The 18,390-nt window shown below is 33.9% G+C and overlaps 1 protein-coding gene across 1 annotated transcript; it reads right to left on the bottom strand.

Annotated features, from left to right (window-relative positions):
* Window positions 1-1,569: 1,569 nt before the first annotated feature.
* LOC107849742 (3-ketoacyl-CoA synthase 17) lies at window positions 1,570-4,813 on the bottom strand. Its single transcript, XM_016694304.2, has 3 exons — window positions 3,844-4,813; window positions 2,484-2,696; window positions 1,570-1,943 (listed from the first exon to the last, which is right to left on the bottom strand). Exons 1-3 carry the CDS (start codon window positions 4,760-4,762, stop codon window positions 1,642-1,644), a joined length of 1,434 nt encoding a protein of 477 aa, XP_016549790.1. The 5' UTR covers window positions 4,763-4,813; the 3' UTR covers window positions 1,570-1,641.
* Window positions 4,814-18,390: the final 13,577 nt, after the last annotated feature.

Genomic DNA, 18,390 nt, shown 5'->3' with positions numbered 1-18,390 from the left:
GAGTTGCTTGAACGACCATCGTTTTTTGTGTCGGAGTATTTGGAACCAGAATGCTTAAGTAGAGCTAGAGTCTTCTTAAGCGATTCCGCCACACTGCTTTCTCCTTCTAAAGCACTTGCATTGGACTTCTTTACTTTTGGGGTTGAAGATCCAAAATTGGAGTTGGTTCGAACGACGCTGGATGTGTTTGTTGTCCTAGTAAGCCTGCCTTGCTCCTTGTGACAGTTCCTAAGCTTCCGAAAGTAACACTAAGGATGCTTTCTACTTCAGCAGAGAACTTTGAGTTAGTAGCCTTGGAAGCAGTTGATTGAGAGTTGACCTTCTTGAAAGTCATTTCAGTGTTGTTGAACTTTATAGTTGGAAAAGTTGAGATGAGAAGTAGAGATTGTCCCATTGGGTGTGCCAAAATTTGTTGGACGATAAAATTTTCGAGATCGAAAAATAAATAATTTGAGACAAGAAAATATTACAATAATTAATTTATTGATTTCAATATGTTAGTGTTACAATCTCTATGAATCCTCTGATTCACCTTTTCAAATATAAATTAAAGGGCTTAAAGCTTGATCTTGAATTTGGACTTGATTTGTTGATTTGAGGGACTTGATCTTGACTTGTGCTTGAATTCAAGGGCTTTTGAGCTTGTTCTTGAATATTGGGGTCTTGATATTGAAGAACTTGATTTGAATGCTTGAGCTTTTTAGAGAAATTGCAGCGTTTGATCCACGAGTTTTCTCTTTCTTCTTGTTAGAGTTCTGGCTCCCCTTTCTGAATAATGAAACTCCTATTTATAGTTGTGAAAAAGGAAGAGTCATGATGAATATGAACTTCCTTTGAACAATCAGATTTGAGTGACATGACACCTTTTATGGGCTTTGATTTCTTGGGCCTACTGCATCATTTTGACATGTGACATGATCCTATTGGATCCATCCCTTGATTTGGCATGCCACGTCATTTGACACGTGACACTTATTTGGGCCTCTAGAATATGACAATATCTTGGGTTTAATAAAGTGGGCTCATCATTTGTAGCCCAAATCAATGGACTAGCCCAATAAAAATTGAACTTTAATTAAATCCATAGGACTTAAATAATTAATCCAATTATATTAATATGCAATATTTATTTGGGACTAATATAGTTTGAATTTAATATGATCCAAATTTTGTATGGATTTTAAATTTAATAGAATTTCGTTATCCACACCAAGATTTAAAAATACAAAATAATATTAAAAAAAGATAATAACAATAATATTCATAAAGGGACCGACTGGAACAACTAATAATATTAAAAGATGTAATATATTATTTATGTGTTATAAACGCATTTAACCATACCCTTGACAATAAGTAAAAAGTGATAAATAATCATTAAATTAAAGAAACAAAATAAAGAAAATTAACAATTTTTTTCATCTATGTTTCTTTTGGGGTAACGCAAATGAGCTCTATCTGAGTCTTCGTATGATGGTCAAGACACATGACGCACATTGAGTGCCCCCCAAAAACTTATTTTTGCTATTTCTTTTCTATATATATATATATATATATATATATATATATAAATTAACCATAATATAATGGTGTTCTCTCTTTTCTACACCGTAAGTTCATTTATTTTTAATTTTTAAATGATCACCAAGTCCTCAATGGATAATTATGTATGCAATCGTTCCAAGGGTTATCAGAATCTTGAGTTGAATCTTGAGTCCACTTCCATACCAAACTCCCAACCTTAAAACCTGTTCCAAATGCAAGCATCCACATCCTATCCCCTTTTTTCACCTTTCCCTTTTTAGCTTCAAAATAAGCCAACTCATAAAACACTAAGCTACTGGACGTGTTACCAAATCTGTTCAATGTCATTCGTGCTGGCTCCGTCACTTCATCGCTAAATTTTAGGACTCGACCAATTTGCTCTATCACTGCCTTGCCACCTGCATGCACACATAAAATTAACCCATAAAAATATATAATTAGCTTAATTTTAGACAGATCAATAAATATTATTTATTTAACATAATCTATTTTGATTTTAATGATTTGTAAGAATAACCTTAAATGATGGTCAAAACTCTTGAATGTTTGATCCTACTGGAACAATAGATAAAACTTTTGATTTTAAACCTTGACGGGTTCAAGTAGAATCAAAAATTCAAGACGATTCATTTTCAAGGTCATTCAATGTAGTTTCTTATAATCCAACATATCTAATTAAAAGTTGAACGGACATGTAATTCAAATTGATCAATGAAAGTTTTTGTCATTATATTTCAAAAGACATTTTTATGTTTGTTTGATATTTTTCTCTATAATCATAAAAGAATTAAAGTTTTATTAAATACTTAAATAAAATATAAAATAATACATTAGATGTTTGCTAATTTCAACATAATATAATGCAATCTAAGTAACTTTTAAATGAGTTGGATTAGTTGAAATTCAACTCAACTCGTTTATGTGACGTCGCTACCTACCTGAGTGAATGCATATGTGTTCGAAAGCTGTTGCAAAATTAGGAACCACTGGCTTGAACTTTTGGGGTAATATTGTAGACATGATCATTGAATAAGCATAATTTGTGATTTGGGATAATGCGAGGACACGTGGTGCCAGAATTTTGACGTGTTGACGTAGATTGACCCCTGCCACTCTTATCAAATCCTTGGTAAGTGAAATCCCAGTAATACCTGTCACAGGAGGATACTAGCAATTTAGGTCCTAAGTTATTATGTGATAGGTTCCGTTTTAGTCCTGATAATATGTAATTTAATATAATTAATTTTTAATTATTTAATACGTGATTTAGTCTCTTTATAAGAAACTATTATATTTAATCATTCATAAAATATATAACGATTAAATGCGAAATAACAATATAAATTCAACAATCTACATAAGTAATTAGTTAATTAGTTGTAGAATGGTTAGTACATACTTACGGAAAACTTGCGAAATAAACTTCTTAAAAGCGTATTTAATTCATTGCAAATGGCAAATGTACATAATGGGTTATTTTATATGTCCGAAAATAATTGAAAAGTTGTTTTACATATCACATATCATATATAATACTCCCTTTCCTTTCTAATTTATTTGACATTGTAGCTTGAATGGACACAAAATTAAAAAAAGAAATAATTTTTTTTAAATTATAGTCTTATACAGATAATATATTATACTTTTTGTATTGCTATAAAATCTTTGAAACTTATGGTCTTAAAACTCAAAGACATAGATGTATAATATTAGTTCAGGTTCATATGGATATTATTTACCAAAAAGAGGATAAAACTGTATCTAAAAATTCACAAAAATTATAATAAACAGTTGATATCAACCTATAATTTTAAAAATACAATGAATTTAATATTAATAACTTTAATGTTTGAGCCCATAAAACGTTCATTTATATAATTTCTGTATTTTCTAAGGATCAGTTAATTAGTTACCATACCATGTTCATTACCATTTTTATCAAGTTATCACTACCCATTGTTTATTATAGAGATTAACCTATAATAATTACTTTATAATAACTTGATTATGTAAAGATTTTTTTACAAAATCTTTCATAATATGGGACTTAAACTCTTAAATGTAGATATCCAACAATGCATGCTTCTAGAAAGACACAAAAGGTTATCCCGCAATTATACAACAATATCTCATTACAATGGTCATGTTTTATGTAGAAACGATCTTTCTTGTTATGGTATATCACATGATCACCATAATAACAACCAAAAAATTATCAAAACTATGTCGTTATAGAGAGATTTGAGTTTGCACTTAAAGTAGACTCATAAAATTTGTAATAACTAGAGAAATATATACCTTTATCATCTTCTTCCTGAATTGCAGCTTTATAAGAACTATCATCCGCTCCATGGTGAGTTCTAAGAGAATGAACAAGTTCCATCTTTGCCCCTTGGTAAAGTTTAGGATTATTACTCATAATTGCAGCTGCACAACCAACGCGAAAGATACAATTCGTAACAAGCATCGAACGGTTTTGACCATTGTACCAATTCAATGTTACGCTCTCTATGATCACAACAAGGGCATTTTGGACTTTTTGACTCCCACGCAAAATCCTAGCTGCAAAATCAAGGGAAAGTATCCCAGAGCTGCATCCCATTCCACTCAAATTGTATGTTTTCACGTCCGGTCTAAGATTATAACGGTTCACAACGAGTGAAGAGAGCGAAGGGGAAGGTGAAAACCCCCCGCATGTAACGATGAGAACGTCGACCGATTGAGGGTCAATTAGGGTTTTAGCTAGAAGGTCATCGATAGACAAAAATATCCCTTCTCGAGCTTCTTGATTGGCACTTTTTAGTGTAGGTATATTGTTGTTCTTATCATCTTCAAATATGAATGGTGGTCCATAAGTTTCCTCACCTAAGCTGGATTTAAGGCAAATGTTATGCATGAAATCGATGGACTCTTGAACTAATTGCACATTCTTGAGAAAGAATGATTCACGAATTTCATAAGAAAATTTCCTATGTGGTGGTGGCTTATAACATGAATAGTTTAACAAGAAAACCCTATGTGGACGAATATGATAATAGTAGAAAAGAGAAACAAGTGTACATAGAGAAAATAATAGAAAAAAGTGAAGGTGTGTTGTGAGGAGATGGTATAGTATATTGACAAAAGGGGTGTAAAATGATATTGTAGTGTGAAGGAGAAATGTGAAGAATAAAAGTGCTAAAAATAATATTTGAAGGGTATGTATTATTGGTACCATAGTTTGTTGGTTTTTTGTTTTAATTCTAGTGTCTTGATTAGGGAAAAAACGACTTACTAAGTACAGCATTGGAGCTTCAAAGTTCCTTATATAGGGAGAGAAATCAAGGTACATTTTTTTGGGGGATGTGGGGGGTGTTTACGTATAGGAGCAGTGGGAAGTAGGGGTTAAAAGGGGGTTGGCATTGTTACGTTGGCATTTGACATATTGCAAAGAATTAACGTGCTTCTCATGACAAATATTGTGGGCGGATCTCAAGATTTGGCATTATTATCGATCAATGACAATTGTTGTCCATTTTTCAGTAATGATTTTGACTTATCGATTTTTGTTTTCTTTTTAGATAGACGTGATTGAGGTTGAAAATTTACGTCTGAAGTGTATGTAAAAATTATCTTAAATTTTAGCCATGTGTATGTATTTGAATCTGTTTTGCCAAAAAAGTTTTTTTGTTCTCCGAATTTTAGCAATTCAACATCCAATTTTTTTAAAATTATCTCAAATTTAAATCATAAGTTTCATGTATCACAAAGAAGTTGTAATTATCAATTTGTCAAATCAACAACAAATCAAACAAACTAATTTAGCAATCTTTAATCTTTTTTTTTTGAACTATGTTAGGTTTTTGATACGGAAAAGACAAGAGAAGGCTCAAAAACTACTCAAAACAGTCCACAAATCAACTAGAACCTGAGGACCCCTTTGAGAGCAACTTTCGGCCAACAATAACAACACAAGGATTACAATGACACAAGATGAAACAAGACACGGATGCAACACAAACACAAGAAAAATTGCATAGAAAATAAAGATAGATAGTGAGACCAAGATTATTACAAGATTAAGAACCAAGTGTATTTCAACACCAACCCCTAATGAATGTAACAATCAAAACCACACTCTTACGGTGACCACCAAGGTAATCGACTAACCTCAAGATCCTCCGTTTCTAAGCAACGTACAATATCGGCTTTTCCAAGACCTACATTAAAGATGTCTTTTCCAAGCCCTACAACTAAGGGTGTTACACTCTCAAAAGAGAGAAAATATGTCTTTCAATTCTTCATCATTCAAAACTCCAAAGAAATGAGCTAAAATGACCTATTTATAGTGTAATACAAAAGAAGACAAAAAGACCACTTTTCCCTTAATGATAGGTGCGGCCATGGTGTGTAAATACACTATGTGTAATGTCCATAATGCCCTTAATTAAGGTCCAAAACCGTGAATCCTCAATCTTAAATGCTCCAAGTAATCTTCCACACACGAGATTGCTTTAAGTTATGCTCAAAATGGGTCCTCCATGCATGTTCTTGTATTCTCGAGGTGACCAAATCTTGAGCCTCTATGTGTTGGCCTCCAAAGATGCTATCAAAGGATAAGATGGCCATTTGTCCCGTATCATCCTCTCCTTCTTGAAAAGGATTCGACCTCGAATCCAAACCTTGCAAAATCGAAGAGAGGACAAACAAATACTAACTCCTCATGGCATGAGGGTTAGGGTTAGCATAACAAATCATCTCAACATGCCAAGGTTGCACATATTTGCAATATAACCAAGAATCCTTTGAAAGGAATATTAAAAACTCAATAAAAGATATACAAAGGATTTGATTATAGGATACATCAAAAGTGACACTTCGCTTGTCATGTAGAACAAGCAACAAGTTTGGTGCACCAATATCACCATTTCTAAATTTAGCATCGGGGTCAAATGGGAAAAGTGGCCATAGATACGGGTCTCGACAACACTTCCCTTTCCCGTGGTCTACACCCAAACTAAATGACATACTCTCTATAATAACATACATATCATCCAAAGCAAATAGAGAGTAGAGAAAGGTATCACTCAAATCGTCTTCTACTAAGGTGATCTCATATGTGTATTTACTACTAGTTTCCCAATAATCACCATGAGTACTCTCAACAATGAAATCATACAAAGTAAAAGAAGAAGTAGCTTCCGCAACTACACATTCCTTACCCTTAAGAGTACTCTCATCTTCCAAGAAGAGATTTCTTTCTTTAGGAGGAATGCTGTCACACCATAGTGAGTTAGCATATAGGCTGTAGCTTCCAAGGCAAGCTATACCATCATTTTCACCACTAGGTTCATTAGTAGTGTTTAAATCATCTTCAAACAAGACATTATACCTAAAAAGAGTGTGATCTACCTCACGAACAGATTTGGAACAAGCAAGTTCCTCACTCTCTAAATGATCAATATCAAGTTTCAAGGATGTTTCAAACAAAATATTACCCTAAGAAGAGCTCTCGGGTTCATTCTCACCTTGTTGACCAACATTGTCAAATACTTCACTCACTTGAGTCCTATTAAGCACATCACACACATACTCAAGTGGTGGACAGTTTTCACAAAAAAGTTGATCAATACCCATTACATAAGACGATGTACTTTTATTCAACATATAGGCTTCAACACTAGGTGAACATAAATTGATCTCACAAGAGGAGTCAATTTCATCATCAATAGGATCAACTAGTGTATCCACACTCACAATATGTACATCATCAACAAGAGGCAAAAAATTATTAGACTCATAAATAAGTAAGCTACTACTCACACTCAATGGATTATTAGCTATACAATTATCATTCACATGCATTAAAGTATAAGAGTTAGCTATTTTACCTTGAAGATCTTGAGTAGACTCTATATTGCCGTGAGGTGAAGGTCCTCCATAAGCTTGGGAAGCAACTTTCTTTTGGCATTGTTCGCCTTCGCTTGCCATGTTGGTACCTACACAAATGTCCTTAGAAATGGAAGGGCAACCAATGTTAGTACAGTTTGGTGGCAATCCCCTCACTTCGCTCCACATATCCTCTCCTTTTTCCACTCTTGGATTATCACCTTGCATTTCCTTACTCCTCTCAATATTTTGTCTCTCATCATAAATCGGATTGGAGTAGGTAAGAATTTATCTTTGTGTTTTGGGTAGCAAGTACGTTATGAGACGATTTCCCCATTAGTCTCTTACAATATTAGGCCAATTTTGCACGTTAGGAACTTGATGTCGTACAAACCAATAGGCACCCAAGCTCATATGATCGTAGGTTAAGGAAAAAACATCACACCATACCTCCTCATGATAATCAAATTGGGAGAAGACAACTTTTACCCTCTCGGTAACCTTAAACTCGCCCAAGTAGTATGGAACAAGTAAAGGCTCTCAAAATAATCCCAAGTAGTCAACCATAGACGGAAGAATGTAATTTCCATAGTACCTATCATTCAACACCATAAGGCATCCCAGTATCCCACAAATAGTCACCTTTCCAGAGTGTACACTCCTCCTTGGATCAACATTATAAGGCACACGAGTACCCTTCGATTTTGGAAAATACTTGCCCTCTTCTTCTCATGGGACAACCTCTACTATAGCTAGTATAAATAATCACACCATGTCGACCTTGATAAGAAGTACTACAAGGTGAAGAATATGATCTTTCACTCTCCACATGCGTACTCTCATCATAGCTCTCATAAGCTTTGATAATGAAAGGGTTATACCTAACACCAAATATAGGTTCAGAGTGGGAAGTATAAGACTCCTCACATGCCTCAACTTTATCATAAGAACCATCACGAGGACCTACATCATCTCCAAATTCTCCATAAGCACTAGGCACATTATTCACCTTATTTTCTCCCTCAAAATAGTAACATTCAAATCTGCACAAGTTTCGATCATGGCTATTTTCATAGCCTCCGCAATCTCCCTCAACTTCGTAGCCATAAAACCCCTCACTACAACCATAGTCTCCCATGTTGTAGTCATAATAATCCCCGGCTATCGAAGACACATTCCCCTTATATCACCTTTTGAACCTACAAAATGAACAAATAAGATTAGTAGTAAAAGCTTCTCACTAACACTGATATTCACTCACCTTTGTGATTCTTACAATTGGAGCGGTGAATATTGAAAATTGCTTATACTTCGGTAGTCGATAGAATGTCAATTCTACTTGGCGGCCGGAATAACATACTAAAAATTATTAAATTATTATATATTTTGGCCAATCGGCCTACATATTATAAAACCTAATATCGAAAAACATTAAACCTATTGGGAGAAATCTCTCCCTAAACAAAGAATTTTTAATGACTACATTGTGGATGCTATTGTGTTATGGTATGAGAAAGCGGGTCTTCTATTTATAGATGCCCAAAACCTTTCCTCCAAGAAAGAGGTTAGCCAAATATGGAAAAGAATTATATTTTTTTCTTTCATCAAAAGTAAAATTAATTATGGTAACTTTTACTTTCCTTCTAAGAAAAAATAAAACTTAAATATAGTAAGAAAATCAGGGCAAAAACCCTAACAATATAAACATACAACGGGTATTAGTTAAATGTGGCGATCACAATAGGGCACCCATAAAAGCTTTACTTCTAAAATTTATGAAAGTCTTTTGTATCGTTTAACTAGAGATGAATTCAAAATTTGAAGATTTTAGAGGTTTTACTAATTTAAACATAGATATGTTACTATGTTTTAATTCATATGGTTCAAATAAGAGTACAAGGTATGTTATTTTTTTTTCTTGTGATAAAAGAAAGTAAAACATAATTAGCATTAAAATTAAGAAAGAAAAAAGGTCAAAATAAGCTACGTTAAAAAGTTTGACAGTTAAACGTTTAGACTGGGTCGAGTTCTATTATTCTCAACATATTAACAATTGAGTTATAAGGAAAATATATCAGAATAGACTCAAACTGTCTCTCTCTATATATATGTTAGGTTTTTAGGAGGTGTGAATGAAAATGAATAGGTATTTTCCGAAAATACATCAAGAGAAAGAATACAATTTGAATACACATTTTTCAGTTTGGATGGTAATGACCTTTTTAATGGATAGTGATGTTCTAAAGAGTTTCACCTTTTACGAAGAGTTACACATTTATGAAAAGGTTCACCTTTCAAATGTTGGGTTATGGGTTTGTTTCCCTTCTTATCTGGATAAATAAAATCCAATTTGGACCAACCCACTTTTGACCATAGGCCCATTACTATGGGCATATATATAGATATTTTTAGGTCTTATTTCACACCCACAAAAAGAGTTTTAGCAGCCACAAAAGAGAGAAAGTGTGCAGATTTTTGCACCCCAATTTCAGCCATAACAGTCAACTTCAAGTTGCGATTTCCGCTTTGTTTCTGGTCTGATTGAGCTAATTTTTGACCTTCTTGTTCCTCTCATCTCAATATTTGATTAGAAACTAACAAAGTTAGATATGGTAGCCCATAACTCCTATTTTTCATTTTCGAACAACAACAATATTTTTGGTGTTTGTGCTCCTTTTTATTCTCTAGTTAGTGCTATCTTGTTGTGGTGATGCTCTTGTTGTTTGGCACTTATTTTTTGGCCAATTTTGGAGAAAAATATTGTAACTCTTGGAGATTATAGTGGAGGTTTTGATCCCGTGATTTTTTACTCTTCACACTGAAGGGTTTTCCATGTAAATTTTGTGTCTCGTGTGGTTGATTTTATTCTTGTCTATTTATTTACTACCATATTACCATTGTGCTTGGGTTTTTTTGTTTCCTCCTGGTTCAAATTAAAAAAATAAAGTTTAGACTTTGGTATTCTTCCGCAGCTACCCTATCATGCATCTTGATAGTGTCCTTGTCTTTCCCAATAAAGTGGGTGTTGGTTGATGTTGATTATTGATTTGAATTATGGAGAAAAATATGAGTAAAATAGTGTGTTTGAATGGTAGTAATTATAATATTTGGAAAGATAAGATGGAATATCTTCTATTTGTCTAGAAAATGTATTTACATGTATTTGCATCTACAAAACCTTAATCTATGTCAGATGAGGATTGAGAATTTGAGCACTTACATGTTTATGGCTATATTAGACAATGGGTTGAAGATAATGTTAGAAATCATATTGGGAATAAGACATATGCAAGAAGTTTATGGGACAAGATCGAGACACTTTATGCTTCAAAGACTGGCAAATAACAAGTTGCTCCTGCTTAAGCAATTGATGAATATCAGATATAAAGAGGGAAGTCCTATTTTTGATCATATAAATAATTTTCAAGGTGTCCTTGACCAACTGTCCAGAATGGGTGTAAAGTTCGATAAAGAAATTCAGTGACTTTGGTTTCTTAATACTCTGACTCTTGGAAAACTCTTCTAGTTTCCTTGGCTAATTTTGATCCCCGTGGTGTTGTGACTATGAAATATGTTAAGAGTAGTGTCTTGAAGTCTTGAATGAAGAGATTGTAAGAAGATCTCAAGCCTCATCTTCTTCATCTTCACACTCTGATATTTTGGTTACTAAAGAGAAAAGGAGAAACAAGTCCGGAGGTCCTAATGAGAGAGATAAAAGTAGAAGTAAGTCGAAGTCTAAATTCAAGAATGTTACATAAGACTATTTCAATAAAAAAGGAGCATATCATGAAATATTGTTACAAGCATAAAAGAGATATGAGACAACAAAAGAAAAAAGACGATAATGAAAATTGTGTTGTTGTTGCTGCTAATGATGATCTTCTTGTTGCTTGTGGTGAGAATGTCATTAATTTTGTTCATGATTAGTCTAGCTGGTTTGTGGATTTCGATGCTACTTCTCATGTAATGACAAAGAAGGAGTTATTTTCTTCTTATACTTTCAGTAATTTTGGGATGTTGAAAATGGGCAATAATGATGAAGTTAAAGTACTTGGTATTGGCACTGTTTGTTTGGAAAGTAACAATGGTTCTAAACTAGTTCTTAATAATGTCAAGCATGCTCAGGATGTTCGCCTGGATTTGATTTCTATAGGAAACTTTGATGGTGAGGGTTATGTTAACACCCTTGGTGCTGACCAGTAGAAGCTTACTAGAGGTTTGATGATTGTGGCTCGAGGTGACAAGTTGTCTAACTTGTACATATTTTAGGGTTCTATTTTTATAGGCTTAGTAAACTTGGTGGAAAATGATACTTCATCAGAGTTATGGCACAGAAGATTGAGTTATATGAGTGAGATAGGAGATTGATAGTTTGGCTAAGAAAAATTTGCTTTCTAGAGTGAAACAAGCAAAGTTGAAGAAGTATGTTCAATGTTTAGATGGTAAACAAAAAAGAGTTTCTTTTTAGAGTCACACACCTTCAAGAAAGCTTGATTTGCTAAAGTTGGTACATTCTAATTTGTGTGGTCTTTTTAAAGTAAGGTCTTATAGTGGAGCACTTTACTTTGTGAATTTTATTGATGATCATTCTTGCAAACTCTGGGTATTTTTTTTGAAGTCCAAGGATTAAGTACTTGATGTGTTTAAGAATTTTTAGGCGTTGGTTGAGAGGCATACAGGGAATAAATTAAAATACATCCGCTTAGATAATAGTGGTGAGTATATTGGTTCTTTTGATAGATATTGTCGAGAGCAAGGTATTTGGCATCAGAAAACTCCTCCAAAGACTCCTCCGTTAAATGGTTTAGCAAAAAGGATAAACAGAACTCTAGCTGAGAGGGTTAGATGTATGCTTTCAGATGCTAAGCTACAAGATTCCTTTTGGGCAGAAATACTTAATACTGCTGCTTATGCTATCAATTTATCTCCTACTGTTGCTTTTGTTGGTGATGTCCTTTACAATGTTTGGTCTGATAAGAATATTTTTTATGATCATCTTAGAGTCTTTGGGTGTAAAACTTTTGTGCATGTTCCTAAGGATGAAAGGCCAAAGTTGGATATTAAAATTAGACAGTGTATCTTCATTGGTTATGGTCAAGATAACTTTAGCTATCATTTCTATTATCTAGTTGAGAAGAAACTTATTAGAAGCCGCGATGTTGTATGCTTTGAAGACCAAACAACTAAAAATTTTGACAAAACTAAGAAGGTTGATTCTCAGAGTAGTGAGAGCCTAGTTGATGTTGATCCAATTTCTTTGACTAGTGATTTTGAAGAAAATCTTCATGATGATGAAAATTAAGTTGATAATGAAGATGATAACCATGTCGAGAATGAACAGTAAGATGTTGTTAATGATCTAGTGTAAGTTGATATGATTGATCAACAACCAGTTGTTGATGCCCCAGAGAGCTCTCTCAGACGATCTACTAGAGAGAAAATACCTTCATCTCATTATTCTCTCAATAAGTATGTACTCTTGACTGATGGAGGAGAACCTGAGAGTCTTGATAAGGCCATGGAAAGTGAAGAAAAAGAAAAGTGGTTTGATGCTATGAAAGATGAAATTAAATCTTTGCATGAAAATCATACCTTTGATTTGGTTAATCTACCTAAAGACAGAAAAACTTTGAAAAATAGATGGATTGTTTGGGTGAAACATGAAAATGGTAACCCAGTTTCACAGTACAAGTCTAGATTAGTTGTGAAGGGAATTAATCAGAAAAAAAGAGTTGATTTTGATAAGATATTCTCTCCAGTTGTGAAAATGTAATCAATTCGTGTGGTTCTAGGCTTAGCTGCAAGTCTCGATTTAGAGCTTGAGCAAATGAATGTTAAGACTGCTTTTCTTCATGGTAACTTAGAAAAAAAAATTTATATGGAGAAACCCAAAGATTTTGTAGCCAGGGGAAAAGAAAATTATGTTTGCAAATTGAAGAAGAGCTTGTATGATTTGAAACAAACTCCTAGGCAGTGGTACATAAGGTTTTTCCTTTATAAGTCAGCAAGGCTTCAAGAAGACTATTTCAGGTCATTGTGTTTTTATTCAAAAATTCTCTGATGGTGACCTTATTGTTATGTTGCTTCATGTTGATGACATACTTACTGTTTGTTATAATTATTGTAGGATTCAAAAGTTGAAGCAAGAGTTGAGTAAATCTTTTTCTATGAAAGACTTAGCACTAGCAAGGCAGATTCTTGGCATGCAGATTGTCCATGATAGAAAGACCAAAAAGTTGTGGTTATCACAAGAGAAATACATTTAAAAAGTTCTTTGTGTAAACATCTAATTTTGTCCCTCCCAAAGTTCAATTTTACTCATTTTTGGCTCACCTTACCATGTACCCTCACCCATTCTACACTTTCACCACAAGGAAACAAATAATAACCAAATCTTAACAAATTAAATCCCTAATCCCTAATATTCCCTTATCGTAACTAATTTTACACCTCATCCTAACAACCTACCCTACCCACACCCACTAAGTCACATTTTTTCCTTGGTCATCATATAGACATACATGATAGGCACACACAAAAAGGAAAAATAGAAAAAGGGGAACCTTCCACAGAATAGGAGCACACATTTTCCATTCCAGGGAAGAGACCATACTGGCTCACGCACAAAATTTCTCTTCACTCATAGAGACACAAAATATAATCCCAATTGACCACAACAATAAGATAGACCTCCATTCCTATTCAAAAACACACTGATTTTGGATGCGAATACACCTATACAGCTCACCAAAAACACAAAAAACACAATAGAGTGAAAGGACGCCATTTTTGGTCTGGTTGTCCTCTCAAATACACGACATACAAATAATATTCATAAAAAATTACATGCTCAGTCACCAAAAAAAAGGAAAAAGATGAGAAATCCAGCCTCTTTTTGAGCTTTTTCCAGTGACATCGGTGTCAAAATCAGTTGCCGTCATCAGCGGAGTCAGTGGTAATTTAATGAGATTAGGTTGAATTTGGTAAGGTTCGAGTTGATTTCGGTTGAATTGTTGATACGAGTTTTCTCAGTTTATTTCAATCTCAGTGTAATTTGGTAAGGTTCGAGTTGATTTCGGTTGAATTGTTGATACGAGTTTTCTCAGTTTATTTCAATCTCAGTGTATTTGCTAATTCGTGTTCCTCGGGTTTAAGCCTGTTCAGATTTCTATTTCTTGGTATTGAGTTGGATCTTTGACGTTATTGAGGCAAGTTGAGGTTAGCGGAAGCGGATTTCCTTTTTTTATCAAGCAGTATTCTTCAAAGGTTCCAAATCAAGGTTTAATTCTATCTTCTTTCCCTTTAATTTTACGTAATTATAAATGATTTGTGTGTTTGACATGGTTGAATCTTTGTTGTATTGGTTGATGTTGGATTTGGATGTGAAAACTTGATTGACGAGTTACGTATTGAATTGGCATGATCATTGATTAAGGATAAAGTTAGACGAGGTGAAATTGAGTAAATTGATAAAAATGGGAATATAGATCAATTTTGGTTCATTGTTTTCTTGTTTAATTTCGAATAAGAATGAATATTATTGTAACGTGATAGCATTATGATATGTTGAATCAGATAGGCAAATGTAGGTTTGGGTAGGTAACATTTAGGAATAAGTGTTTTGTTGAATGTTTGAATGGAAATGTGTGTTGAATGTTTTCTAGTTTATTGTACTTGATTCAAGTTTATTCATTTGGCTAGGAATGCCCCGAGGTTTCATATGTTATTCATCGGAGAAAGCCCTGATGTATTATGTCTTTGAAGAAGGCTCGTGATCAAGACCCGAGGTATCGGGTAAAACATTAGAGCATAGTTTAGGATTAATATAGGTTAACGTAGGTTTATATTTCTGTATTTTTCTACTTTGGGACTGTATAATTGAACCGAACATTATATTTTTGGACTGGTTTTGTTTTATTTGTTTGATTGATTATTTTTTGTGTTTTTGTGTGGTTTATACATTTATAGTGTCAAATTAGCCGATATGATCCACCAAACGACCATGGTCAAACCATGGGACCGAGGGGTGCCTAACAACTTTCCCTTGGTCAACAGAATTTCTTAGCCGGAATCTCTATTTGCAAACTAGTCTTTAGCGTCAAGCCATTTTGAAAAGGATTTTCCAAAGGTGACTTGGCACACCTGATTCATGCCAAGTGGAGATTCTGAGTTAATTATAAAAAGGAATCCTTTTTGAAACAATCTTCATCTTTTGTCACTTCATAAAAATAAAACCCTTTCAAACTTCAAATTGACTCTATTGGCTGAAAAAGGGGTGTGACAGCTTTAGCGACTCTGCTGGGGGAGTTACAAGAATCCAAACTTATTTTTTTGGAGTTGTATCGGCTTAGTTTGACATTATGGGTCTATAGTTGTCGTTTGTGTTATTGTTTGTATTTGTTTTATCATCGTTGAGTGTTTACTTGCTACGTGTTTATAGTTTTTCCTCTTATGTGTTACCATTTTATATCTGGCATTATTTTCATAACTCGAGTCAATTGTTTCTGCAACAAGTTCTATAGTACATGCTGTGTACACGACCTATAGTTGAGTCACCCTTATTTTAGGAGGGGGAGCCATCGGTTGGTATGGAGTAGGTAGAAAGCAATCGCAATCACTATTAACCTTACGCTCCCTCCAATAGCATTGGTAGTGGACCCCAGCTAGGTTAGCCTTTAGGTCATGCTTATCTGCATCATATTAAGACTTAGCGGGATCCATTTGGTCCTTTATAGGAGACTCACCCCTAAAGCATCCCAACGTGCTAATTGTCACATCTTTGAGTTCTTTATGGTCTTTATTTTTCACAATTCAATATTCAAAAAGATAGTTTCATAGTTTCATAGTTTTTTTTGAGTTCTTTATGACTTTTATTTTTCACAATTGAATATTCAAAAATATTTCTTTTACCTTTTGCACTCATTTACTCAAAAAAACCAAACATCAAAAAGATTTTCTTTTGTCTCTTTTAACATGCATTCATAATTTGGAAATTTAAAAAAAAATAAAAATTTTAATAGGAGTTTTTATAAGAGAAAAATTCAAAAAAAATGGCAAAAGTTTTGTATATTTCATATAACGAAATACCAAAAAGCTTTTTCTTTCATAGTTGTTGGTGTCATTTTTATGTGAAGTGTCAAACTAAAAACTTAAAAAGATTTTTTTGACATTATTCATTGTCTGTATTTGGTCGTGTCTTTAAAGTCAGGGTTCATTTAATTATTTAATCTTTAACTGTCCAATCTGGACGAACTACGCACACCTGATTCTCCTCTCTCGAGAGTAAGATACGTTGGCATCCCTTCTAGGGTTTGGTGATCTTATTTAAAAATTCAACAAGATTTTCTTCACTCTTCATTTAGAGTAGGTGTTTCATATACATCTTTACAAGAAAACTACAAAATAGAATTTTCTTTAATAGGTTCAAGTTTCATTTTCGTATGAAATTCAAAATAGAATACCCAAAAAGATTTTTCTTTGGTAATCATGGATTTCATTTTGTATAGGGAGCTTAAAATTGAAAAATTCCAAAAAGATTTTTGTCAAGTCTTTTCACAATTTGTTATTTTCTTTTCTTCTCAAAGTTTCGAAAGAAACAAAACAAAAAAAGAAAGAGAGTTTGATTGGCCATGTCATGCTAAACTTCACGAACTACGCACACCTGATTCTCCTCTCTCGAGATTGAGATAGTAGGCGCCCTTCTTGGATTTGGTGATCTTTTCAAAAGAAAAGCAGAAAAAGAGTTTTGAAAAATTGTTAAACTCGAACGCATTTGCTATCTCTTGTCCAGTTAGTTTAAGGTGGTTGGTTTGTGGCATTTTGGTTAGTCCTCTATATTGAACTAAGTCGAAGAGAAAGTTATGGCCAACAAGAATACCGAGGTTGTTGTCACTAATTAGATAGAGTGTTTGGGGAATGAGAATTTTAGAGCGGATGAAGAGATTCAAAAATTAAGACAACAAATGATAGAAATGCATCGAGCTTGGGCTAATGGGTTGCTGCCTCCTCCATTTCCCACTGATAATTTGAAATATCTTTCTATCTTTCCTCCCGTGTCACATGCACAAATTTTTCATTTTTGTTGACACGCCACAATATGCATCAGGGATTACTCTAGGGCAACACTATCCAAACACTTCCAATATTTATTTCCTCACTCCTCAACAAAAAATTACCATATGCTTGAATCTACCTACTGTTCATGTTTTTGCGGTACCACCTCCGGCTGAAGCTCCTGCTTTTAAAGTCAATCTAACGGTTGTGATTCCTCACTTTACAAGAGACCTGTATTGAATATTTTTGGTGATCAACATTGTGCTTTTGAGCCTACATTTAAGTCGACTGGTCCATATGGCTACACTCATCCACCTGAATTTTCTGTCAATGCTGAAAAGCCTATTTTGAAAGAAGAACAAGAGGAAATAACCAAAATATTGAGAATTTTGGAACTGGCAATGAAGAATTTCCAAGGACTTGAGGGGTATAAAAGTGTCTCATATAAAGATCTGTGCATGTTTCCTGGTGTTAATCTCTCTCTTGGCTTTAAAATTTTGAATTTTGAGAAATATGATGGGCACAGTGACCCAGTGGTATATTTGAGGCATTATTGTAACCAATTAAGGGATGCTGGAGGAAAGAAAGAATTGCTCATGGCTTATTTCGAGGAGAGTTTTTCAGGCCGAGCTTCGAAATAGTTTGTTGACCAAGACATTAACAAATAGATTAGTTGGGATGACCTAGCTAATGATTTAGTACAACAATTCCAATACAATGTGGATTTGACCCCTGATGAGAAATCCCTAACTAACATAAGCAAGAAGAGTACTGAAAGTTTCAGAGAGTATGCAATTTGATGGTGTAATCAAGCTGCTAGGGTAAAACCACTAATGAAAGAAAGAAAAATAGTGGAGGTGTTTATTCAAGTGCAGAATGAAATATATTATCAACACTTATTACCTGCATTAGGCAAGCTATTTA

This window comes from Capsicum annuum, chromosome 12 (genome assembly GCF_002878395.1).
Source record: "Capsicum annuum cultivar UCD-10X-F1 chromosome 12, UCD10Xv1.1, whole genome shotgun sequence".
Lineage (NCBI taxonomy): Eukaryota > Viridiplantae > Streptophyta > Magnoliopsida > Solanales > Solanaceae > Capsicum > Capsicum annuum.
Note: the sequence above shows the minus strand (reverse complement) of the source record. Positions and strands in the feature narration are given on the sequence as shown.

Excerpts from the sequence above, each read along its gene's own strand:
- LOC107849742 (XM_016694304.2), bottom strand. The coding sequence starts at position 4,762 with ATGGTACCAATAATACATACCCTTCAAATATTATTTTTAGCACTTTTA. Across the intron at positions 2,697-3,843 it reads TCAGGAAGAAGATGATAAAG|GTATTACTGGGATTTCACTT; the intron begins GTATATATTTCT and ends CTCCTGTGACAG. Across the intron at positions 1,944-2,483 it reads ACACATATGCATTCACTCAG|GTGGCAAGGCAGTGATAGAG; the intron begins GTAGGTAGCGAC and ends GTGTGCATGCAG.